The sequence below is a fragment of the Tachyglossus aculeatus genome, chromosome 11 (genome assembly GCF_015852505.1).
Source record: "Tachyglossus aculeatus isolate mTacAcu1 chromosome 11, mTacAcu1.pri, whole genome shotgun sequence".
Taxonomy (NCBI): Eukaryota; Metazoa; Chordata; class Mammalia; order Monotremata; family Tachyglossidae; genus Tachyglossus; species Tachyglossus aculeatus.
In genome coordinates this window covers 15,309,430-15,335,793 of record NC_052076.1, presented here as the reverse complement: position 1 = coordinate 15,335,793, position 26,364 = coordinate 15,309,430, and the positions used below count along the sequence as shown (strand labels likewise).

Here is a 26,364-nt window from a genome sequence, read left to right as displayed (position 1 = left end):
CCCCCTTCTAAAGGTTTTACGGTACCCACCGTCCTCATTCCCCCAACCCCCAGTGGTCCAGAGGAGGGGTCGGGGCGGCGGGGGTTCGCCTCACCACACTCGTTCTTGGGCCGATTGGCGCTGGACAGCAGGGCCTGATGGGGATTGCGGAAGAGAAGGTCCCAGGGCACGGTATCGATGAAGCAGAGGCGGGCGTTGTGATGGATCAGCGCCAGCCCACTGCTCACCTCACGGAGCGAGCGCAGCCCTAGCCATCGGATGCCCAGGTGCTGCAGAGTCAGGGAGTAGGCACCACTGGAGGGGATGGGAGAGGAAGTTGAGGCAATGGGCACTGCTTTCCCTACCCGCAGTCCCCAGCGCTGCTCCTTCCCGATGCCCCCCCCATTCCAATACCCCAGTGCCCAATCTCGGATATCATCATCATCATCATCAATCTTATTTATTGAGCGCTTACTATGTGCACAGCACTGTACTAAGCGCTTGGGAAGTACAAATTGGCAACATATAGAGACAGTCCCTACCCAACAGTGGGCTCACAGTCTAAAAGATCTGTTCCATTCCCTCCGTTCTCCCAACTAGGTCAACCAAACCTTTCCACCCTTGGCTTCTGCAGCACCCATGCCCTAATTCGTTCATTCAATCGCATTTACTGAGCGCCTACTGTGTGCAGAGCACTGTAGTAAGCGCTTGGGAGAGTAATCTGTGTATCACAATCAACAGATTCAGTCCCTGCCCACAACAAGCTTACGGTCTTGAGGGGCAGACAGACATTAATAGACATAAATAAGTGATAGATATGGACGTAAGTGCTGCGGGGTGGGGAGGGCGGATGAATAAAGGGAGCGAGTCAGGGTGACGCAGAAGGGAGGGGGAGACGGGGAAAGAGGGCTTAAGAGGCCTCTTGGAGGAGATGTGTCTTCAATGAAGGAGGGGAGGGTCACTGTCTTTAGGATTTGAGGAAGGAGGGCATTCAAGGCACCCCCCGTCTGCCCCCCGACACTCCCCCGCTCCTCCCACCGCATCCTCACTTATACAGCACTCTCCCCCGGATGAGCCGCAGGTTCTGGAAGACGCTGAGGTCTGATAAGCTCTCCGGCCAGGCTGAGATGAACAGGTAACCTGGGGGAAGGAAGGAAAGGGGGTCCAGTGGCAGATAGGGGACCCTGCCACCCCCTCTCCAGACCCCGCTCTTCCACCTCCAGGCAAAGGAAGGCATCAGAACCTGGGTCATCGCGGAGGACCCTAGCCCTGGGCCGGGGAACAAGCACGTGGGTTGGGGGACAGAGGGAAGGGAGGCTGTGGGGAGGGCTGGGTGAGCTGAAGACAAGAAGACGGGGAGGCTGAGGCAGAAGGCCAGACCAGGGCATGGGATCCAATCAATCAATCAATCAATCGTATTTATTGAGTGCTTACTGTGTGCAGAGCACTGTACTAAGCACTTGGGAAGTACAAGTGGGCAACATAGCAACCAGGGTGCTATGGCTAGGGTTTGGGGATTTGGGGAGCCAGGGCCAGGATGGGATGCCACAGAGGGGTGGTTAGGGTGGCAGGGCCAGGAGACTAGGATGCCAGGGCTGGGATGGCGGCTAAGAGGAGGAAACTGGGGGGGGACAGAGCCAGGGGCAGGATGCCAAGGCCGGATGGGGCACCCAGATAAATTACCCACCTGTGATCTCCTCCAGGTCCTCGAAGACCTTGAGCTGGTCGGGCTTCAGCGGGGGGGTGTTGGTCAGGGGGTCCCTGGAGTGGGGTCCGAGGGCAGGGCCAGAGTTACCTCCAGCCTGCCCCCCTCGGAGCTGCCGACCCTTCCCCCTAGCCCCCCACCATCCCACTCCCCATTTGGGGCCCAAACCCATGCCCCCTGCCTTTCCTGGGACCCCCGCCGCTCCACTCCAGGCCTGAGCCCAGCCCTCCCCAAGCTTCCCGCCCCTCGAGCCCCCTCACCCAGCGAAGCTCTCAGTCAGGAAGGCCAGGCTCCCGAAGAGCTTCCTGCACCCCTTGAAGCTCTCAATGTTTTTGGCGGTGACAGCCCGGACTCCTCGCAGGTCTTCCCTCCCCAATCCGTAGCACACTGGAGGTGAAGGGGGTGGGAGGGAGACTCTATATTACTATATTAAATAGCACTCTATTTGATTTGTACATATTTATTCTATTTATTTTATCTTGTTAATATGTTTCGTTTTCTTGTCTGTCTCCCCCTTCTAGACTGTGAACCCGCTGTTGGGTAGGGACCGTCTCTATGTGTTGCCAACACGGACTTCCCAAGCGCTTAGTACAGTGCTCTGCACACAGTAAGCGCTCAATAAATACGATTGAATGAATGAATGAATGAGGGAGAGATCACGGTGCCCACCTCAGTCACCAGCCCTTCTCTGCCAAGCCGGGCACTGGCCCTGGCCCTGGCCCTCAGGTCCCCGCCCGCCCTCCCTGGTTTGCAACAGAGACTCCTTCCCACCCTCCACGGGCAAACGCTGCCCTAATAATAATAATAATAATAATAATAATAATAATAATAATAATAATAATAATTTGTTAAGCGCTTACTATGTGTCAAGCACTGTTCTAAGAGCCGAGGTAGATACGAGCTGATCAGATTGGACACAGTCGCTGTCCCACTTGGGGCTCACGGTCTTAATCCCCATTTTCCAGATGAGGTAACTGAGGCACCGAGAAGTGAACTGACTTGCCCAAGGTCACACATCAGACAAGTGGCATAGCCTAGTGGCTAGAACATGTCTAGGAATCAGAAGGATATGGGTTCTAATCCCGGCTCCACCACCTGTCTGCGGTGTGACCTTGGGCAAGTCACTTCACATCTCTTTTAGACTGTGAGCCCACTGTTGGGTAGGGACTGTCTCTATATGTTGTCAACTTGTACTTCCCAAGCGCTTAGTACGGTGCTCTGCACATAGTAAGCGCTCAATAAATACGATTGATGATGATGATCTCTGGACCTCAGTTACCTCATCTGTAAAACGGGGCTTAAGACTGGGAGCCCCATGCGGGACAGGGACTGTGTTCAAACCGATTTGCTTATATCCTCCCCAGCACTTATACAATCGTATTTATTGAGCGCTTACTGTGTGCAGAGCACTGTACTAAGCGCTTGGGAAGTACAGGTTAGCAACATCTAGAGACGGTCCCTACCAACAATGGGCTCACAGTCTAGAAGGGGGAGACAGACAACAAAACAAAACATGTGGACAGGCCTAAAGTCATCAGAACAAATAGAATTAAAGCTAAATGCACTTATTACAGTGCGAAGCAGCTTGGCTCAGTGGAAAGAGCCCGGGCTTTGGAGTCAGAGGTCAGGGGTTCAAATCCTAGCTCTGCCAACAGTCAGCTGTGTGACTTTGGGAAAGTCACTTAACTTCCCTGTGCCCCAGTTGCCTCATCTGTAAAATGGGGATTAAAACCGTGAGCCCCCATGGGACAACCTGATCACCTTGTAACCTCCCCAGTGCTTACAGCAGTGCTTTGCACATAGTAAGCGCTTAACAAATACCATCATTATTATTATTATTATAGTAAGCACTTCACAAATACCGCAATCATAATAAATTATTACTATGAAGTGGCAGAGCCAGAATTAGAACCCAGGTCCTTCTGAATGCCAGGCCAGTGCGCTAACCACTGGGCCACGCTACTGCCCCATGGCCCAGTCCCCCGCCCCTACCAGGGCACCCTCCAACCCGGGGCACCCCAGGATGGCTCTTTTAGACTGTGAGCCCACTGTTGGGTAGGGACTGTCTCTATATGTTGCCAATTTGTACTTCCCAAGCGCTTAGTACAGTGCTCTGCACATAGTAAGCGCTCAATAAATACGATTGATGATGACGGCTCTGCCATCTGGAACTGGTCGGAAGCTAAGCCCGCCCCTCCTTCTAGACTGTGAGCCCACTGTTGGGTAGGGACCGTCTCTATATGTTCCCAACTTGGCCTTCCCAAGCGCTTAGTCCAGTGCTCTGCACACAGTAAGCGCTCAATAAATACGACTGAATGAAAGGTACCCCCGCTCCCTGCACCCCACACCTGGACAGAGGAGAGACCAGCTGGGGAGGGGCCTGTGAGTTGGGGGTCCAAACAACCAGAGGCAAAGTTAATTTGGGGTGGGGGCGGAACAGGCCCCGGCCCGGGGATGGGGGCAGCCTCACCTTTGGGACAGGGCTTGTTACACTTTTCACACCGCTGAGTCCCATCCTCGGTGGTGACTTCGTGGTTGTCCAGGGGACACACTAGGGTGCAGGAGCCCACTTCTGTAGCCAGGTAGTTGTCTGTGGGGAGAAGTGGGGGGCGGGGGGTGGGTGGGTGTCGCACCCTCGCAACTCGAATGGTGCTTTCTGCTCCACACAGATGTGCCCTCCCTCCCCCTGCCTCACTGTGTTCTCCACAGCCCTTCAGGGGGTCCTCCATACCCCTTCTACCCTCCATCCCCCGCCGCCCACCTCACACACCCGGGACACTTCACTCCCCAGCTCCTCTTCACCGAGTCATGTCCCTCCCCTCCTTCCAAACTCCAATTGTTCTGACGATTTTGACACCTGTCACCATGTTTCGTTTTGTTGTCCATCCCCCCCCTTCTAGACTGTGAGCCCGTTGTTGGGTAGGGACCATCTCTATACGTTGCCGACTTGTACTTCCCAAGCGCTTAGTACACACAGTAAGCGTTCAATAAATACAACTGAATGAATGAACAAATGAAGTACCACACGCCACTCCCCCCCACCGCCAAATCGAGACGCTCTGAGCGCTCCAGCTCCCTGGGCCTGACCGTGGGTCAGCCAGTTAATCGTCTTTATTGAGCACTCACTGTGTGCACAGCACTGTAGTAAGCGCTTGGGAGAGTACAATATAACATATCCCCTGCCCACAACGAGTTTAAAGTCTAGAGGGGGAGACGGACATTAATATAAATGACGGATATGGACATAAGTGTTGTGGGGCTGGGAGGGGGAGATGAAGAAAGGGAGTCCATCAGGGTGATGTAGAAGGGAGTGAAAGAAAAGGAAGAGAGGGCTGAATCAGGGAAGGCCTCTTGGAGGAGATGTACCGTCAGTAAGGCTTTCGAGAGTGGGGAGAGTCATTGTCTGTCGGATATGGGGAGGGAGGGCATTCCAGGCTAGAAGCAGGATTTGGGAGAGAGGTCAGTGGTGAGATAGACAAGATCGAGGGACAGTGAGAAGATTGGCATTAGAGGAGACAAGAGTGTGGGCTGCGTTGTAGTAGCAGAGTAGCGAGGTGAGATAGGAGGCGGCAGGGTGATTGTGTGTGTGTGTGTCTGTGTATTTGTGTGTGGGCATATGTGTGCTCCCCGTCAGGCTCTTGAGGGCACGGACCAAATCTCCTCTCCCCCTGCCCTCGCCCTAATGATCTCTGCCCAGGCCAGGGATGGACACTTCCCCCACCCCCCGGCCTCACTCCCCAGGACGGGCGCTCACAGGGGCATGCGGTGACACAGCTGGCCCCGAAGGTGTAGCGGCCGCCGGGATTGGGGATCGACTCAAACATGTCCGAGTTGTAGATGACCAGAGGCGGGCAGTGCAGCTCGCAGGTGCCGCTGTGGTTGAAGTTGAGGCAAGCCTGGAGGCGGGGAGAGAGGGAGAGGGACCTCTGGGGTTCCTGGCACCCGCCTGCCAGGTCGCAGAGCCGCCCAGCCCTCTCTGGGTCATCCGGGCGACGGGAACCGCTGCCCGGCAGGCCCAGGATTCGCCGGGTTGCTTCTGGCCCCCTGGCACGGCCTGGCACACGGCACACACCCGGGAACGCTCCCTCTCCCGACGGGAACCGCTGCACGGCAGGCCCAGGATTCAACAGGTTGCTTCTGGCCCCCTGGCACGGCCTGGCACACGGCACACACCCGGGAACGCTCCCTCTCCCGACGGGAACCGCTGTCCGGCAGGCCCAGGATTCACCGGGTTGCTTCTGGCCCCCTGGCACGGCCTGGCACACGGCACACACCCGGGAACGCTCCCTCTCCCGACGGGAACCGCTGCCCGGCAGGCCCAGGATTCACCGGGTTGCTCCTGGCCACCTGGCACGGCCTGGCACACACCCGGGAACGCTCCCTCTCCTCCACTCCCCTGCGCTGCTGCTCAATCAATCGATGGCGCAAGCAGTGGTATTTACTGAGCGCTTCCTGTGCGCAAAGCAGCGTACTAAGTGGTTGGGAGAGTGCAGGAAACAAGGCCCTACTGAGAGCTCACCTCCTCCAGGAGGCCTTCCCAGACTGAGCCCCCTCGTCACCACCTTACCTCCTTCCCCTCCCCACAGCACCTGTATATATGTTTGCACAGATTTATTACTCTATTTTATTTGTACAGATTTATTCTATTGATTTTATTTTGTTAATACGTTTTGTTTTGTTCCCTGTCACCCCCGTCTAGACCGTGAGCCCACCGTTGGGTAGGGACCGTCTCTAGATGTTGCCAACTTGGACTTCCCAAGCGCTTAGTACAGTGCTCTGCACACAGTAAGCGCTCGATAAATTGATTGATTGATTAGTACAGTGCTCTGCACTCAGTAAGCGCTCAATAAATACGACTGAATGAATGAACGAATGAACCTGGACCCGTGGAAAGAGCTTGGGCTTGGAAGTCAGAAGACCTGGGTCCTAGTCCCGGCCCTGCGACCTGCCCGCTGAGTGAACTTGGGCAAGTCACTGAGGGAGTTGCCCTCAGAGAGGTCCTGGAAGCAGAGTTACATAGTCCCCCACTCCCATCTCAGAGCCTGGTACGGAGACAGCCGAGTACCAGGTGGGTACGTACCAAGCAGTCGGAGTGTTTGGGACCGGTGCAGCCTGCCGCACACTGCTCATGACAGCAGTCGGTTGGCAGGGGTCCCTTGCAGCGGGCACAGCCACTGGTGCAGATGGTACTGGTCACTGTCGGCGGGTGGGGGAAAGGGAGGCGGTGGGTGAGACTCCTGTGCCCGCTGACCCCTCCCTCCCCAGCTCCCCCCTTCTCCCACTCCGACCCCAAACCGGAAAACTGCCCCTTCCCTTCCCTCCCTCCCAGCCCTCTCCACCCCGGGCCCCTCGGCCTTCCCGGAACTCACAACTCTGGCAATCCTGGGCACCTTCTCCCCAGCACTTCCGGAACTTACAGGATGAGGAGCAGGGACCGCCTGGGCAGTGAGAGACAGACAGAGAGTCAGACGGGGCCAGAGGGGTGCGGGCAGAGGCAGAGACACGCGGGACAGACTGCCGGAGGGGGAGAGGCAGAGAGAGGCTGAAACAGAGACACAAAGTGAGACACAAGTAGAGAATGAGAAGTAGGGGCAGATGGACGGACAGAGTTCATGAGACAGAGACTGGGGAGCGGGCAGGAGCCTCCCCCTACTCAGAGTTGGGCCTCTGAGGAGAGGGTTGGGGGGCAAGGATGGTTGGAATGGGGGTACCATGGGCTGAGAAGGGGGCTGGGAGACGGGGGATTAAGAGAGGATTCTTGGAGTTCCTGGGTTACCTGGATGCTGGGGTTACCTGGATTGGTGGTTACCAGGGTTACCTGGGTTACTGGGTAATGGGGTTACAAGGTACCAAGGTTACAGGCACCAGGCTGCCTGGGTTACGGGAAGCCAGGATTATCTGGGTTCAGGGAGATGCGGTTGTCTGAGTTATCGGGCACCAAGTTACCTGGATTAGTGGTTACCACGGTTACAGGAAGCCGGGGTATGGGGCATCAGGGTCAGGGTACAGTGCTCTACACACAGTAAGCGCTCAATAAATACGATTGATGATCAGGGTCAGTGGTTACCAGGGTTATGGGGCACCGGGGATGTCAGGGTTAGTGGTTACCATGGTTACAGGGAGCTGGGGTTTAGGGAGCCAAGGCTACCCGGGTTGGTGGTTTCGAGGGTTACGGCGTGACTGGGTTACTCGAGTTAGTGGTTTATCGGGGTTACCTGGGTTGGTGGTTATCAGAGTTACAGGGAACTGGGGTTTGGAGAGCCAGGTTTACCGGGGTTGGTGGTTACCAGGTGGGGTTACCAGAGTTAGCGGTTTATCGGGGTTATGGGACACCTGGATTACCTGGGTTAGTGATCACCAGGGTTATGAGGAGCCAGGGTTACCTGGGTTGGTGGGTAACATGGTTACGGGGTGCCAGTTACCACCATTATGGACAGCTGGGGCTACAGGGAGGTAGGTTTACAGGGTAGTGGTTACCAGGGTTATGGGGAGCTGGGTTACAGGGGTTAGTGGTAACTAGGGTTACCGGGGAACACTCACAGATGCGGCTGCGGTTATTATCAATGTCGAAGACGGCTGGCTCATTGTGCCGGTGGATCACGTCTTCCCACAGCACCGTGTCCTGGTGGCACAGCTGGGGGTTCCCCTGGATCAGGACCCCTCCTTTCAGGATCTCTGCGGGTGAGGGCGGGGGGGTGGGCGTGAGCAGGGAAGGGGCTGCTGCCGGGAGCCGTCGCCTCCTCCTCAACTTACCCCTGCCTCACTTCCCCCTGCTCCACCCACGCCACTTTTCAGTGGGATCTGGGGGAGCAGGAGAGCTCTTAAAAGTGGTCTTCAAGTGCTTAGTACAGTGCTTTGCACACAGTAAGCGCTCAATAAATATGACTGAATGGGAGCGAGAGGGCCTCCACCGAGCTGCCACTCAACCAGGCCCGGTCAGCCTGGGCTGTTCCCAATCACTCAGTTGGTCGGTGATATTTTTGGAGCACTTACTGTGTGCAGAGCACTGTACTAAGCGCTTGGAAGAGTCCAATGTGAGCCTGTCAACCTTGCACATATTTACTATTCCTTGTACATAATTCTAGACTGTGAACCCACTGTTGGGTAGGGACCGTCTCTCTATGTTGCCAACTTGGACTTCCCAAGCGCTTAGTACAGTGCTCTGAGCACAGTAAGCGCTCAATAAATACGGTTGATTGATTGACTGATTGATTCCCTGCCCATAACAAATTTACAGTCTGGAGTGGGGGGGACAGACTTTAATTATTTCTATTATATTATAGATTATAGATATATATCATATAGGTAGATTGCAGCGTGGCTCAGTGGAAAGAGCCCGGGCTTTGGAGTCGGAGGTCTTGGGTTCGAATCCCGGCTCCGCCACATGTCTGCTGTGTGACCTTGGGCAAGTCACTTAAATTCTCTGAGCCTCAGTTACCTCATCTGTAAAATGGGGATTGACTGTGAGCCCCACGTGGGACAACCTGATCACGTTGCATCCCCCCCAGGGCTTTGAACAGTGCTTTGCACATGGTAAGCGCTTAACAAATGCCATCATTATTATTATTAATTATTTCTAATGATAGATACGGACATAACTGCTGAGGTGTTGGGAAGGGGGATGAATAAAGGAAGTAAGTCAGGGTGACGCAGAAGGGAGGGGGCGAAGAGGAATGGAGGGCTTAGTCTGGGAAGGCTTCTTGGAGGAGATGTGTCTTCAATAAAGCTTTGAAGCAGGGGAGGGCCACTGTTTGTTGGACATGAGGAGGGAGGGGGGGGGTCCACATCAGCCTGTCGGAAGCTCCCAGGGAGGTCGGGGAAAAGGACGGCTTTGGGGTTGGGGGGTGCCCAGAGAGCTCACCTCCTCCAGGAGGCCTTCCCAGACTGAGCCCCTTCCTTCCTCTCCCCCTCGTCCCCCTCTCCATCCCCCCCATCTTACCTCCTTCCCTTCCCCACAGCACCTGTATATATGTATATATGTTTGTACATATTTATTACTCTATTTATTTATTTATTTTACTCGTACATATCTATTCTATTTATTTTATTTTGTTGGTATGTTTGGTTTTGTTCTCTGTCTCCCCCTTTTAGCCTGTGAGCCCACTGTTGGGTAGGGACCATCTCTATACGTGGCCAACTTGGACTTCCCAAGCGCTTAGTACAGTGCTCTGCACACAGTAAGCGCTCAATAAATACGACTGATTGATTGATTGATTGATTGTTGGGTAGGGACTGTCTCTATATGTTGCCATCTTGTACTTCCCAAGCGCTTAGTAATAATAATAATAATAATAATGATGGCATTTATTAAGCGCTTACTATGTGCAAAGCACTGTTCTAAGCGCTGGGGAGGTTACAAGGTGATCAGGTTGTCCCATGGGGGGTTCACAGTCTTAATCCCCCATCTTACAGATGAGGTAACTGAGGCACAGAGAAGTTAAGTGACTTGCCCAGAGTCACCCAGCTGACAGTTGGCAGAGCCGGGATTTGAACCCGTGACCTCTGACTCCAAAGCCCGGGCTCTTTCCACTGAGCCACGCTGCTTCTCTAGTACAGTGCTCTGCACATCATCATCATCATCAATCGTATTTATTGAGCGCTTACTGTGCGCAGAGCACCGTACTAAGCGCTTGGGAAGTACAAGTTGGCAACATATAGAGACAGTCCCTACCCAACAGTGGGCTCACAGTCTAAAAGTAAGCGCTCAATAAATACGATTGATTGATTGATTGATTGATTGAAAGTGACGTCACCACGGCCGGAGCCCCCTGAAATTGGCACTTTGAGCCGCCCTCCCTCCCTAACCAGCCCCTGGCCCGACCTTCTTCCCGCTGGGCGAGTCTGTCTCTCTGTCGGTCCGACTGGATGCCCCCCCCCTCCGTAACTCTGCCGTCTCTTCTGGGGTTCCCTCCCTGCGGGGGTCTATCTCCCCCGCACCCCACCCCGAGGGGGGCCGCCCGACCCTCCCCTCCGGCCTCTCGGCCCTTACCCGTGAGGCTGCGGAGCTGCAGTTCGCGGAGGCCGGCGTGGTCGGGGGCCCCAGGGAGGCCGCGGGGGCCGTTCTCCAGCACGGCCAGAGCGTAGCGTTCCTCGTACAGTTGTGTGCCCCGCACCACCCGAAGCCGCTGCAGCGGCACAAAGCTCACCAGGCTGTGGGCGATCAGCACGTAGCCATGCACCTCCTCGATGGTCTGTCGGGGTGGGAAAACAGGAGCTACGGGGGGCCCTCTGGTTTGGAAGCCGGGACCCCGGAAGGCAGGGAACTTCTAGACTGTGAGCCCACTGTTGGGTAGGGACCGTCTCTATATGTTGCCAACCTGTACCTCCCAAGCGCTTAGTAAGTGCTCTGCACACAGTGAGCGCTCAATAAATACGACTGAATGAATGAATGCTCCACCACCACCACCTCACTGAGAAGCAACGTGGCCAAGCGGATAGAAGATGAGCCTGAGAGTCAGAAGGTCCTGGGTTCTAATCCCGGCTCCACCACTTGTCTGCCTGGTGACCTTGGGTAAGTCACTTAACTTCTCTGTACCCTGTTTACCTTATCTGTAAAATGGGGATTAATAATAATAATGATGGTATTTGTTGAGCGCTTACTACGTGCAAAGCACTGTTCTAAGCGCTGGGGGGGATACGAGGTGATCAGGTTGTCCCACGTGGGGCTCACAGTCTTCACCCCCATTTGACAGATGAGGGGACGGAGGCCCAGAGAAGTGAAGTGGCTTGCCCAAGGTCACACAGCTGACAAGTGGTGGGGCCGGAATTCGAACCCATGACCTCTGACTCCCAAGCCCCTTTCTACTTGAGCCACGCTGCTTCTCTTAATAAGAATAATGGCATTTATTAAGCAGTTACTATGTGCAAAGCGCTGTTCTAAGCGCTGGGGAGGTTACAAGTTGATCAGGTTGACCCACGGGGGGCTCACAGTCTTCATCCCCATTTTACAGATGAGGTAACTGAGGCCCAGGGAAGTGACTGGCCCAAAGTCACACAGCTGACACTTGGCCGAGCCGGGATTTGAACCTCTGATTTCTGACTCCAAAGCTCGTGCTCTTTCCACTGAGCCACACTGCCCGTGAGCCCTATGGACTGTGGACTGTGTCCAATCCAATTATCTGGTATCTACACCAGTACTTATAACAGTGGCTGGCACACAGTAAGCGCTTTAACAAATCCCATTATTATTATTATTATTACTGAGGGTATTCTCTCAGGGGGAGGGGGATGGTGGGCATAATAATGATTATTATAATTAATAATAATCTTGGCATTTGTTAAGCACTTACTAGGTGCCAAGTACTGTTATAAGCACTGGAGTAGTTACAAGGTAATCGGGTCAAACACTGTCTCTGTCCCGCATGGAGCTCCCAGTTTTCATTCCCATTTTACAGGTGAGGTGACTGAAGCACAGAGACGGTAAGTGAGTACCTGTAAAACGGGGATTAACACCGCGAGCCCCTCATGGGTCAGTCTCATCATCTTGTATCCCCCAGTGCTTAGAACAGTGCTTTGCACATAGTAAGTGCTTAACAAATACCATCATTATTATTATTATTATTTGGCCCTGGTCACACAGCGGACAAGTGGCGGAGGCAGGATTAGAACCCACATCCTCGGACTTCCGGGGCTGTGATTTTTCCACGAGGCCTGCCTGGCCTCACTAGGCAGGAGGAGGAGATGGGGTGTAAGGGGGAGTGGGGAGGGCGAGGGAGGTGGGCATGGGGAGTCTCACCTGAAGGAAGGAGAGATCAGTGTGGGCAGGGAGGTACGTGATCTCCAGGTTGCCCTGTACCACGTGGCAGTGCTGGTACAGTTGTCGGAGCATCTCCACGTGAGTCTCCGGGCTGGCCGGAGCCTGCAGCTTCATGTCAGTTCCTGTGCAGACTGGGGAGGAAACATGGGGCGGTCAGCGTTGGCACTGCCCGGCGGAGGCCGAGGGGGACAGGGGACCCACCCACCCGCAGAGCAGGGTCCGGCCCGTGGGGTCTCGCCAAGCCCCTGCCCTGCCCCTCCATCCTAATCAATCAATCATAGTTATTGAGCGTTTACTGTGTGATGATGATGATGGCATTTATTAAGCGCTTACTATGTGCAAAGCACTGTTCTAAGCGCTGGGGAGGTGACAGAGTGATCAGGTTGTCCCACGGGGGGCTCACAGCCTTAATCCCCATTTGACAGATGAGGTCACTGAGGCCCAGAGAAGTGAAGTCACTTGCCCGAAGTCACGCGGCTGACAGTTGGCGGAGCCGGGTGCAAAGCACCGTGCTAAGCGCTTGGGAAGTACAGGTTGGCAACGTATAGGGACGGTCCCTACCCAACGGCGGGCTCACAGTCTAAAAGGGGGAGACGGAGAACCAAACTAAACACACTAACAAGATAAAATAAATAGAATAGATATGTACAAGTAAAATAAATAAATAAATAAATAGAGTAATAAATATGTACAAGCATATCTATATATATCGATATATATCAATATATATCTATATATATAGACATATATAGATATATATCTATATATAGGTATATATATAGATATAGATCTATAGATATATATATATAGATATATATACAGGTGCTGTGGGGAAGGGAAGGAGGTAAGATCTAATCCCTCTGGAGGGTGGATGGGAGAGCAGGTTCGGGGGGATGGGGTGAGCAGTGACTCTGGTTTAATTCCGCGTGAGCAGGGCCCATCTGGAGCGGATGTGGGGGGCACCGGGTGGGCGGGGGGTAAGTCCTGACCCTGAGTGCCTGCCCCCCAACCCCGCTCACCACCATGGAAGACGATCTCTATGACCACATACGGGCAGAGAAAGTCCCCAATTGTCTGCGACGCTGTGCCCAGAGGCCCTGGCTGGATGCCAGGGGGGCAAAAATCCCCTTTAGGGGGTGGGGATGAATCACTGCCTCCACTCCTTCCCCCCAAAGGCACAGTTAACCCTCCCACAGCCCCCGGTTTGGGGAGCCACATTCCAGGATCGCCCACACGCCAAACTCCTGGCAGGAGCTCCTCACCCACCCCTGATGCCACCCAACCAGCGGGCAGGGAGGGAGGACAAAGGGTCAGAGTTGGGAGCCGCTGGGAGAGGGGCAGGGCTCTGGGTATCACTGGGCCCGGGCCACGCTCAGCCTTCAGGGCATTCGTCCCGTAGGTGCCAAGTGGCACACGGACCCAGACGTGTGGCCCGTGGCCCGATCCCCAGAGGAGCCCGGGGAAGAGATGGAGATGACGTGAGCTGCTCCTTGGGCACCCAGCCTGGCCTACGGCCTCCATCCCGCCCGGCTCCACCTGGGCCACGGGGCAAAGTCCAGAGCCGGTTCCCAACTCCCCTGCCATGAAGATGCCACCCGGAGGACAAACCTTAGGGACTTTGGCTGGCGAGAGTGGCCCCGGGGTGGGCTGGCACCCTTCTCTGTCTCCCCCTTTTAGACTGTGAGCCCACTATTGGGTAGGGACTGTCTCTATATGTTGCCACATTGTACTTCCCAAGCGCTTAGTACAGTGCTCTGCACACAGTAAGCGCTCAATAAATACGATTGATGATTAATGATGATGGCACCCTGAGGTGCCAGGAGAAAAGGTGCCCGGTACCCAAGAGTGGCAACTGGAAGGGGAGGGAAAACAGATGGGAAGCCGTGGGGCATAACATACCCTCGACAATGTAAGCTCACTACGGGCCGGGAATGTGTCCGTTTATTGTTATATTGTACTCTCCCAAGTACTTAGTACAGTGCACTGCTTTCATTCATTCATTCATTCATTCATTCAATTGTATTTATTGAATGCTTCCTGTGTGCAGAGCACTGGACTAAGCGCTTGGGAAGTCCAAGTTGGCAACATATAGTGACGGTCCCTACCCAACAATGGGCTCACAGTCTAGAGGGGGGAGACAGAGAACAAAACAAAACATGTGGACAGGTGTCAAGTCATCAGGATAAACAGAAATAAGGCTAGGTGCACATCCTTAACAAAATAAATAGAATAGCAAATATGTACAAGTAAAATAAAGAGAGTAATAAATCTGTACAAACATCTATACAGGTGCTGTGGGGAGGGGAAGGAGGTAAGGCGGGGGGGAGGAGAGGATAAAGGGGGCTCAGTCTGGGAAAAAGGGGGCACACAGTAAGCGCTCAATAAATATGACTGGCTGACTGGTGGTGGCCGGAATTTGGGGGGATGGCAGGGAGGGGAAGCAGCGGCGGGCACGGGGGCACTGACGGGTAGTGGTGGGCATGGGGGGGACTGACAGGGAGGAGGTTAATAAGCTTGGGCAGTCCTCTGGACAGACCCGTTTAACTGCTCCAGTGAGAGATGAATCACACCTGCTGCGTCTGGCCTGGGGGGTGTGTATGGAGGCGGTGGGGGTAGAAGGGAGGGCGAGGCCGGAGGAGGGACACTAGGGAATAATAATAATAATAACGATGGCATTTGTTAAGCGCTTACTATGTGTAAAACACTGTTCTAAGCGCTGGGGGGGGGATACAAGGTGATCAGGTTGTCCCACGGGGGGCACACAGTCTTAATCTCCATTTTCCAGATGAGGGAACTGAGGCCCAGAGAAGTTAAGTGATGATGACAGCATTAATTAAGCGTGTACTATGTGCTTACTAAACGCCGGGGAGGTTACAAGGTGATCAGGTTGTCCCTCATGGGGCTCACAGTCTTCATCCCCGTTTTCCAGATGAGGTAACTGAGGCGCAGAGAAGTGAAGTGACTTACCCAAAGTCACATAGCTGACAAGTGGCGGAGCCGGGATTTGAACCCACGACCTCTGACTCCAAAGCCCGGGCTCTTTCCACGGACCCATGCCACCCACCCCGGAATCCTCCCCACTGGGTCTCGGTGCCAGGGGCTGACACCAGGCAGAAGTCCCGGGGTCTCCTCTGGGCCCCTCCGCCGCCTCCCCTTCCCCTGACCTTCCCTCCCTTAGACTGTGAGTCCGCTGTCGGGTAGGGACCGTCTCTAGATGTTGCCAACTTGGACTTCCCAAGCGCTTAGTCCAGTGCTCTGCACACGGTAAGCGCTCAATAAATACGATTGATTGATTGATTGAGCAGGGGCTTGTGAGGGGGTGGGGGGACCCAGGCAGCCTGCTTCCCGGCCGAAATGAGGCTTGGACAGGCCGGCCCCTCCCCTGGCCTGGGCTCCAGGGCCTGGAGAGGGAGAAACTAGATCCAGGGGGCTCAGGCACAGGGACTGTGGAGCCCAAAATAACATCCCCTGGGCCACCACCCTCCTCCTCACCCCCCTACCCCCAGTGCCCCCTCCTCCAGCAGCCTCAGCTGCTCTTTACCCCCCGTCTCCTCGCCTGGCGCTGGGGCCGGAGGGCAAGGGCAGGTGCAGAAATCCCACCCCAGGCCCTGGAGCCTCCCTCTCCCCCTCCTTCCCTCCTCCCTGACGGTCTCGGGGTCAGTGGACAGCTGGACCGTCACCCCGGGAAACACGGACCGAAACACGCACACACACACCCGGTCGCACAGACCCCGTCGTAACGCCAGCACAGGCGCACACAAACTCACAAACGCACTCCCCGAAGGGCCCAAAGAAACACTGGCACCCAGACCCACAGAGATAATAATAACGATGGCATTTGTTTAGCGCTTACTATGTGCAAAGCACTGTTCTAAGCGCTGGAGGGGGGATACAAGGTGATCAGGTTGTCCCACATGGGGCCCACAGTCTTAATCCCCGTTTTCCAGATGAGGGAACTGAAGCCCAGAGAAGTGACGTGACTCGCTCAAAGTCACACGGCTGACAAGCAGCGGAGCCGGGATTAGAAGCCAGCCCACTGTTGGGTAGGGACCCTCTCTATGTGTTGCCAACTTGTACTTCCCAAGCGCTTAGTACAGTGCTCTGCACACTGTAAGCGCTCAATAAATACGACTGAATGAATGAATGAAGCCCAGAGAACTTAAGTGACTCGCTCAAAGTCACACAGCTGACAAGCAGCGGAGCCGGGATTAGAAGCCAGCCCACTGTTGGGTAGGGACTGTCTCTGTATGTTGCCAACTGGCACTTCCCAAGCGCTTAGTCCAGTGCTCTGCACACAGTAAGCGCTCAATAAATACGATTGAATGAATGAATGAGTGAAGCCCAGAGAATTTAAGTGACTCGCTCAAAGTCACACAGCTGACAAGCAGCGGAGCCGGGATTAGAACCCAGCCCACTGTTGGGTAGGGACCGTCTCTATGTGTTGCCAACTTGTACTTCCCAAGCGCTTAGTACAGTGCTCTGCACACAGTAAGCGCTCAATAAATGCGATTGAATGAATATGACTCTATTTCTTCATTTATTTTACTTGTACATATTTATTCTATTTATTTTATTCTGTCAATATGCTTTGTTCTCTGTCTCCCCCTTCTAGACTGTGAGCCCACTGTTGGGTAGGGACCGTCTCTATGTGTTGCCAACTTGTACTTCCCAAGCGCTTAGTCCAGTGCTCTGCACACAGTAAGCGCTCAATAAATGCGATTGAATGAATATTACTCTATTTCTTCATTTATTTTACTTGTACATATTTATTCTATTTATTTTATTCTGTCAATATGCTTTGTTCTCTGTCTCCCCCTTCTAGACTGTGAGCCCGCTGTTGGGTAGGGACCGTCTCTAGATGTTGCCAACTTGGACTTCCCAAGGGCTTAGTCCAGTGCTCTGCACACAGTAGGCGCTCAATAAATACGATTGAATGAATGAATGAAGGAATGAATGAATGGCTCCCAAGCCCGTGCTCTTTCCACTAAGCCACACTGCTCCTCCCTGCCAACACACAGACACACACAGACGCAAACACACACAGACAGGTGCACAGAGGTGCACACAAAGACCCAGACACACACACACACACTCTTACACGCCTGCTCACGCCCCCTTGCACACATACTCACGGGCACCCAGATGAAACACACCCACCCTGTATCTAGGGTCACACCCCTGGGAGCTCCCTCATACACAAACAGGCTCCTACACCCCAACTCACAGACACACCCCCAAGCACCTCAGTCAATGCCCCGGGTAAATAACCACTGGGCCCGGTCTTTGTCCGCCAATTTGCCACCCGGGAGCTGATCAGAGGTCCAGATTGACTGTTTGCACAACAAGGGGGAGGGTGGCCAAGGAGGGAAGGCCACAAAACCAGGGCGAGGACTGGAGACTTAGGGCAGGGCTGGGGTGGGTCTCCTTACAACTGACTGGGGGCAGGTCAATCACACACACACACACACACACATACACACACACACAAACATCCACACACACACAGAGCCCCACTCTGGGGGCCAAGCCCCCCTCCACTCCCACAATCATTAACCAGCCTCTCCCGGGTGCCCCGGCCTGCTGCTCTCCAGGGTTGCCAGGCTGCAGGGATGACTGCCCCCCACTTTAATGAACCCCCACCCGCACCCCTCACACAGAATGCCCCCACACCGACTGAACCTGCTCTCAACACGCCCCACGTCCCAAACCTCCCTCCCCACCCAAGTCAAACCCGGATTCCTAGGGGTCACCGGATCCATCCCCCTGCCTGCCCGCACCCACTCAGATCGCCGCCCCTCAGCCATCTTCGGCACAGGGGTGGGGGTCCGTCCCCCTGGGTCGCCCCCTCCCCAGATCTCAACAGCAGTTAGTCCCTCTGAAGGTCTAACCTCCATCCTTCCCATTGCACCAGGTCCCTCTGGTCCTGTCTCGGCTTTGTTTCGGTAGGCCTTACCCACCCTGCCCTAGCTCCCCGTCCCCCGCCCACCCAACGCCCCTTCCCAACTCCAAGTCCCAGCTGGGGCAGGGAGAAAGGGTTGGGAATCCGGTCGCTTGAGTCCTCCCACTGTGCCCTGGGCTCTCCTGCTCTTCACCAGCCGCGGCTCTGGATCTGGGGGGGCAACTGGGGGTCCGCTCCCAAAGTCAGAACCGTCCGATCTGTCCTCAGCTCCAGCCCCTGGCCGCCCCGGGGGGTAGGACTCGTCCCTCACTTATGTTCTCTCTGGGACAGTTGTCCCGTGCGGGGGGGCCCCGAGACTTGTCTCTTCTCCAGCCTGGATTCCCCGTAGCCCCCCATCCCGCCTCCTTCTCTACCCCCACCAGCACAGAGCACCCCACCACCACAGCAAGATGGAGGTGGGCGGATGGAGTGCCAAGGTGCCCCCCTCCAGGCCACCCATTTCCGCCCAGCTGTCCCTCCCGCCCACAGCCCAGGACGGGCCTGGTTTTCCCTCCCTGTGCCAGGGGCCGCCCATGGCACACACTTCCCGCTTCCCATAGCAGTGGCCAGCCTGGCTGCTGTTCCTCACCCCTCAGGGGTCAGGGATCAGCTCAATTTCTCACCTGGGGCATTCTTTTCCCAGTGCTTGGAGCAATGCTTTGCACACAGCAGGGACTTTTAATAATTACAATAATAACGACGGCATTTATTAAGCGCTCACTATGCGCAAAGCACCGTTCTAAGCACTGGGGAGGTGACAAGACGATCAGGCTGTCCCACCGGGGGCTCACAGTCTTCAACCCCATTTTACAGACGAGGGAACATCTGAGATGTTCAGAGAAGTGAAGCGACTTGCCCAAAGTCACCCAGCTGACAAGTGGCGGCGGCAGGATTTGAACCCACGACCTCTGACTCCAAAGCCCGTGCCCTTTCCAATACAATGAGAAGCAGCCTGGTGTAGAGCACCCGAGAGTAAGCAGGTCATGGGTTCTAAACCCAGCTCCACCATTTGTCTGCTGAGTGACCTCGGGTGGGTCACTTCACTTCTCCGGACCTCAGTTACCTCATCCGTAAAATGGGGATTGAGAGTGCGAGCCCCATGTGGGACAGGGGCTGTGTCCAACCCAATTTGCTTGTATCCACCCCAGTGCTTAGTACAGTGCCTCGCACATAGTAAGCCCTTAACAAATGCCATCTTTGTTTTTATTATTACAATTAAGAGGGAGGGGGTGGCCCTCCCCAGAGACACAGCCTCCACTTAAAGGCATCCAAGCTGGGAACCACTAGGTGACTGGGAAAATTCAGGGAGAAGGAAGGGGAAAGATCCTAGAAGGGAGGCTCCCCCCAAAGAGGCCTCTACTACAGAAAGACTCACCCCAGAAAAGCCCGGCCCGAGAGCCACCCGCCCCCAACCCGAAGGACTCAGCTCCCCCGAGAAACCCAGGCTGCCGAGATCTTTCCCCCCATTAACAATAAATAATACTAATGGTGGTATTTGTTAAGCCCCACATGGAGCTCACCAGTCTAAGTAGAAGGGAGAACAGGTACCGAAACGCCATACTACAGACGAGAAAACTGAGGCCCAAGGAAGTTCTGTCACTGGACCGAGGTCACACAGCAGCCAAGTGGCCCAAGCGCTTAGTACAGTGCTCTGCACACAGTAAGTGCTCAATAAAATGCATGAATGATTAGAACACAGGTCCTCTATTATAATAATAATTATGGAATTTGTTAATAATAATAATTATAATAATAATAATAGCAGTTATTAAGTGCTTACTATGTGCAAAGTACTGTTCTAAGCACTGGGGAGGTTACAAGGTGATCAGGTTGTCCCACGGGGGGGTCACAATCTTCATCCCCATTTTCCAGATGAGGGAACTGAAGCCCAGAGAAGTGAAGTGACTTGCCCAAAGTCACCCAGCTGGCAACTGGCAGAGCCGGCATTTGAACCCATGACCTCTGACTCCAAAGCCCGGGCTCTTTCCACTGAGCCACGCTGCTTCCCTCTGCTCCTGCCCGCACTGGGGCCCAGGCCCCTTACGCACTTACTACGTGCCAGGCACTGTACTAAGCACTGGGGTGGACGCAAGCAAATCGGGTTGGACCACGTGGGGCTCACCACCTCGATCCCCACTTTACAGATGAGGGAACTGAGGCACGGGGAAGTGAAGTGACTTGCCTAAGTTCACAGAGTAGACAAGGGGCAGGGCTGAGATTAGAACACACGACCCTCTGACTCCCGGGTTTGTGTTTTATCCACTATCTTGTATCTGTTTTGTCGTTTGTCTCCCCACTTCTAGACTGTGAGCCCGTCGTTGGGTAGGGATGGTCTCTATTTGCTGCCGAATTGTACTTTCCAAGCGCTTAGTACAGCGCTCTGCACTCAATAAATACGACTGAATGAATGAGTGCTGCTTCTCTTGACCCCTACTTCTCCCTTGGGATTTCCCTTGGGATCTGTCTGCTCCTTCCCGCCTGGTCCGCGGTCCAACCTGAGGGTCCAAGGTTGCAGACCTACAAGCCCGACGTAGTGGAAAGAGCCCGGCCCTGAGAGTCAGAGGCCTAGGGTTCTAATTATGCTGCCAACTTGTACTTCCCAAGCGCTTAGTACAGTGCTCTGCACACAGTAAGCACTCAATAAATACGACTGAATGAATGAATGAATGAATAATTCCGGCTCCACCACTTGTCTGTTGTGTGACCTCGGGCAAGTCACTTCACTCCTTTCTGCCTCATCTGTAAAATAGGGATTAAGGCTTTGAACCCCACGTGGGACACGGACTGTGTCCAACCTGATGGGCTTGTATCTTCCCCAGCGCTTAGTGCAGTGCCTGTCACATAGTAAGCGCTTAACAAATGCCATAAAAAAAATGTCTGAGAAGGGCTCTTCATGGGAAGCTGGGAGCGTCAGAAAGAGGAGCGGTGGGGGAAGTTCTGATACCAAGGCCACAGAGGGAAGCCACAGGCCAAGACTCCCAGCTTTTCCCACCCCCATCCGTCAACCCCATCCAGGACTGTAAATTTCAGAGACATCTGGCTGAACCCAAACCAAGATAGGAGATTGTCAACAAACCATCAAATAACAAGTTACCTGCAGGGGTATGATGTAGATTCCCCCATCCCTGTGGAAGTCTGCCTCTCTTCCCAAAAAACCTCCCTCCACCAACCCCGTATCGCTCCAGAGTGGATAGGAGCCAAGGTCCTGGTGAGATGCTTGTGGGAAGAGAACGTGTCTATCAACTCTTGTTATACCGTACTCTCCTCAGCGCTTAGTACAGTGCTCCGCTCACAGTAAGTGTTCGATAAATACCACTGATTGACTGAGATCCGGGGCCATCCCCAGGCTGATTTTTACAGAGATGGAAGATGAAAGTCCTGTTTATAACGTGCCAAAACCCCTCTCCCCTTCCACCTCCTGGGCTAATCTCTCCCAGCTGCACCTCAACCTCTCCTAGCTACGGCCTCATCAGAAGTCAGATACTCCACAAGGCCATAAAGGAAACTGAGGCACGGGTGATGCTCACCCCTACCCCTCGCGAGGCCAGCCGGGGAGATAACTAGAAACTGTACCGTCCAACTCCAACCCAGGCCCTCCCACTGTCCCCGGAATCAATCAATGAGCACTCACTGTGTGCAGAGCACTGTACTAAGCGCTTGAACCGAAGGCTGCCTGTAATTCCCCCACGGTACCCCTGTCTGTCTCTGGATCTCAAAGGTGGGGATCAATCCTCTCCGGACTCCCCTCCCAGGGGTGGGAGACTCCAGGCAGGAGGCTGGAGGGGGGGAGCTCAGCATGCCTTCTTCCTCAGAGAGAACGGGAAGGGTTTACCTGGCACAGAGGCAGAGGGAGGGATGAGATGACCCCAGGGGTCCCTTGCTCAATACCTCCTGGGCCAATGCGGCCACTGGCCCAACACGGCTCCCTCCAGCCAGGGTGGTGGCCCGGGGATCCGCACTGGACCCCAGGAAACAAGGCTAACATCAGCCACACAAACATCAGACACAAACACGCACATCAAAACGCAGGCCCACATGGATTCATAAGCCCACATGAACGGGCTGTCCTTCAGGCAGACGCAGAGAACGGGGCTCCACATGGGAACATACAGACACCCCAGGAACCCCAGGGGTGCACAACACTAATAATAACGATGGCATTTATTAAGCGCTTACTATGTGCAAAGCACTGTTCTAAGCGCTGGGGAGGTTACAGGGTGATCAGGTTGTCCCACGGGGGGCTCACAGTCTTCATCCCTATTTTCCAGATGAGGTCACTGAGGCGCAGAGAAGTGAAGTGACTTGCCCAAAGTCACACAGCCGACAAGTGGTGGAGCTGGGATTCGAACCCATGACTTCTGACTCCAAAGCCCGGGCTCTTTCCACTGGGCCACGCTGCTACTAGAGAAACAAGCCACTAGCCACTAGAGAAACAAGGACACTCAACAGACACACCAAGGGGAAGACCACCCCAGCGCACACATGGACACGCACAAACACAAACGCCACCCACGCAAGACAACTCAAACCTGGACAGGCATACCGCCTCTGTAATTCTGGTTTTCTCTCCACCCCCTGTAGCCTCCAGGCCGGGGCATCTACCCAGAGAGACACAGCACGGACAGACGGACAGGCAGACCCTCGTGTTCCCATCACCCACTAGCATCCCCCAAGCCCTCCATCTCTTCCCACCCCTTCTTTGGGTCTACCCGTCCTTCCTCTCCCCTGTAGGATGGGACAAGAATAATGGCAATATAAAAAACTGGGGTGTTTGTTAGCTCCTACTGTGGACCAAGGGCCGGATTTGATCTAAACTAATCAGATCGGACATTATCCCTTTCCCTCACGCGACGCCCAGCCTAAGTAGAAGGGAGTAGAGGTAGTTAATCCCCATTTTACAGAGGAGGAAAGTGAGGCACAGAGAAGTTGGGCGACTCGCCCGTGGTCACCCTGAAGACCAGCGGCAGAGCCTGGGATTAGAAGCCAGGTCCTCGGACTCTCAAGCCCGTGCTCTTTCCATTAGGCCACACTGCCTCTCTGAATAATAATAATGGCATTTATTAAGCGCTTACTATGTGCAAAGCACTGTTCTAAGCGCTGGGGAGGTTACAAGGTGATCAGGTTGTCCCACGGGGGGCTCACAGTCTTCATCCTCATTTTACAGATGAGGTAACTGAGGCCCAGAGAAGTTAAGTGACTACATTCCCACTGGGCACCCACCCACCCATCAAACCCCAACCTCCCTTACCCGCCCCCCAAATCCCTCTTGCGGGGCAGTGCCCTGTCTTGGCTGCCAGTTGTAGTTGCCCAGGACGGCTTCTCTCTGCCACCCTCTCTCCCTGCTCCCTTCTGGGGAACCCAAGGGCCCAGGAACTCTGGCTAGGGCACCAAAGAAACTTCTTTCAAAACAACAACGGAGTAGAAGTCCGCCCGCCACTCCCAGGCCCAGTGTGGCAATCCCACCAGCCAGTTTGACTACCTCTCTCCAGTCTCCCCGGCTGGCCCAACTGGTTGCCAGGCCCTCTCGCGAATTACCCCCGGGGGGACGGGGCGGATGGGGTCGGGGGACAAAGCAGGGGACCCCCACCTCGGCCACCCCGTGCCCCGAGGGACCCCCAGGACCCAGCCCCTAATCCACCTGTCCACGAGTGTGGCCAGTCCCCACTCGCCACGGGCCAGGAGTCCGGCCAACTTTCTGACACCTCTCCAGTCGAGGCCAGGCCCCCCAATCCAGCCCCCCACCGACCCCCGGGGAAAGTTCAACCCCCTCCCCACTGGGCCCTCGCCGGGGTCCCGCCCCCGGGGGGCCCAGGCTGCGATTCCGCCCCGCTCTTCCCCCCCTGCGACCCCCGGGAAGGACCCACCTTGCGTGCAGCCCACGGCCGGGGTCAGCAGGGTCAGGAGGAGCCCCCAAAAGTAGCAGCAGCGGCGGCAGAGACCACCACCGCCGGGCAGATCCATGATCTCACCGCGGGCCCGGCCCCATGGCTTGGTCCGGCCGGAGTTGGGGGGCGAGGTGGGGCGGGGGGCTTTAATTTTCTGGCTCCGGTGGGGGTGGGGGGTGGGAGTTCCGCCCTCCCTCTCTGGCCGGGCTGGGGGCAATCTCAGCTTCACAACTTCATTCCTGCACTTCCTCAACGCACCGCCCTCCTCCTTGTCCTCCTCCTTTTCCTCCTCCTCCTCCCTTCCTCCTAAACGCACCCCCTCCCCTCCCCTTTTCCCCCTCCCACCCACCCTCCGGCCACATTCCAGCGCGGCTCTGGGAGCCATAGCTCCCAACCACTTTCTCTCCGGCCTCCCCAGCCCCAAATCCCGGTGGGAGCTAGCCTGGGGGATTCCACAATTCCCCTTTCCCTGGAATTCTGATTCTCCAACCCCTATTGTAGACATTGTGCTCCCCGCCTTCCCACCAGACACCTGTTTCCCACGCCCCCACCCCACCCCCAGAACCCAGGGGGATGGATACTTTATTTTATACTTTATTTCCCCCTCATTCCCCATCCTGTCCCTGCAGCCCAGATCTCCTTCCTTTCTGGGATAGCTCTCACCTCCCCAATTCCCTATTCCCGGCTTTTGGGGAGGCCTCCGGCCCCCATTTGTACTAGAGAGATAGGGGTTGGGGGGCTAGGGACAACAGGGCTGGACTTCTCGAGGGATCTCTGAGTGTCCACGAAGCCTGGGCCTTTCTTGGGGGGGGTGTCTCTGAGGGTCTCAAGTCTGGGCCCCTGGGGGTGGGGTCTCAGGCTCTGCCTGTCTCTGAAACCTCCCCCAGGGAGTCTCTGAGCGTCCCTGAAGTCTGGGCCCCTCTGGGGGGGTCTCTTAGGGTCTCAAGTCTGGGCTCCTCTGGTGAGGGTCTGAGGGTCTCTGAAGCCTGGGCCCCTCTTGGGGGTGTCTCTGAGGGTCTCTGAAGCCTGGGTCCCTTTGAGGGGTCTCCGAGGGTCTCAAGCCTGAGCCCCTCTGGTGAGTCTCTGGGGGTCTGAGGATATCTGAAGCCTGGGCCCCTCTTGGGGGTGTCTCTGAAGCCTGGGTCCCCTTTGGGGGGTCTCCAAGGGTCTCAAGCCTGGGTCCCTCTTGGAGGGGGTCTCTGAGTCACTGAGGGTCTCTGAAGCCTGGGCCCCTGAAGGGCTGGGGTGGGGGGGGGCTCTGAGGGTCTCTGTAGTGAGGGACCTTCGGGGGGGGGGTGGTCTCTGTGGCTCTGAGGGTTTCTGTGGCCTCGGTCTCTCTGGAGGTCTCTGAGGTCTGGGCCATCTTGCAGGGGGTGGTCTCTGAGGCCTGGACTTCTCTGGGGACTGCTATGGCCTGGACCTCTCTGGGGGTCTCTGAGGCTGTGAGGGTCTTTGTGGGCTAGATATCTCTGAGAGTCTCTATGGGTTGGGCTCCTCCTCTGATTGAGGGGGTCCTTTCTCTGTGGCCTGGGCCACAGAGGGACTTTTGGGGGAGGGAAGGAGGCTCTGGGTACCTCAATCGATCGATCACATTTAGTGAGTGCTTACTGTGTGCAGAGCACTGCACTAAGCCCTTGGGAGAGTACAATATAGGCGTTGGTAGACACGTCCCCTGCCCAAAACGCGCTTTAAAGTCTTAGAGTCTACACAGTAATATAAATAAATTACAGATATGTATATAAGTGTTGTTGGGCTGAAAGAGGGGGGCAAATCTAAGTATTAGGGCGACAAAGAAGGGAGTGGGAGAGGAGGAAGTGAAGGCCTAATCAGAGAAGGCCTGTCAGAGGAGAGGTGCCTTAAATAAGGCTTTGAAAGAGGGGAGAGCGACTGTCTGAGATATGAAAAGGGAAGGCCTCTATTCAGAGACCCCGAGGAACATTCAACTTTAACCCCTCATAGCCAGGGCCAGGGCTGAATTCCAAACTAGGAATTGTCCCTCTGCCTGGGCCACGCCTCTCTCCTCTTCCCCACCCCCCAACACACAAACACACACAGTTGTGCTTCCCACCGGAGGGGCAGTTTTTGCCGAGGTTCGTTATCT

The 26,364-nt window shown here is 55.2% G+C and overlaps 1 protein-coding gene across 1 annotated transcript in view; it reads right to left on the bottom strand.

Moving 5' to 3' along the window:
- The window catches only part of ERBB2 (erb-b2 receptor tyrosine kinase 2), a 38,623-nt gene extending 14,218 nt beyond the window's left edge, over positions 1 to 24,405 (bottom strand). The window contains 12 exon segments of the mRNA XM_038753677.1: positions 95 to 294; positions 1,029 to 1,119; positions 1,667 to 1,740; positions 1,945 to 2,071; positions 4,155 to 4,274; positions 5,439 to 5,580; positions 6,765 to 6,880; positions 7,054 to 7,122; positions 8,225 to 8,359; positions 10,674 to 10,875; positions 12,420 to 12,571; positions 24,243 to 24,405. Coding sequence (XP_038609605.1) covers positions 95 to 294; positions 1,029 to 1,119; positions 1,667 to 1,740; positions 1,945 to 2,071; positions 4,155 to 4,274; positions 5,439 to 5,580; positions 6,765 to 6,880; positions 7,054 to 7,122; positions 8,225 to 8,359; positions 10,674 to 10,875; positions 12,420 to 12,571; positions 24,243 to 24,339 — 1,525 coding nt within the window. The 5' untranslated portion in view covers positions 24,340 to 24,405.
- Between the last annotated feature and the right edge of the window lie 1,959 nt (positions 24,406 to 26,364).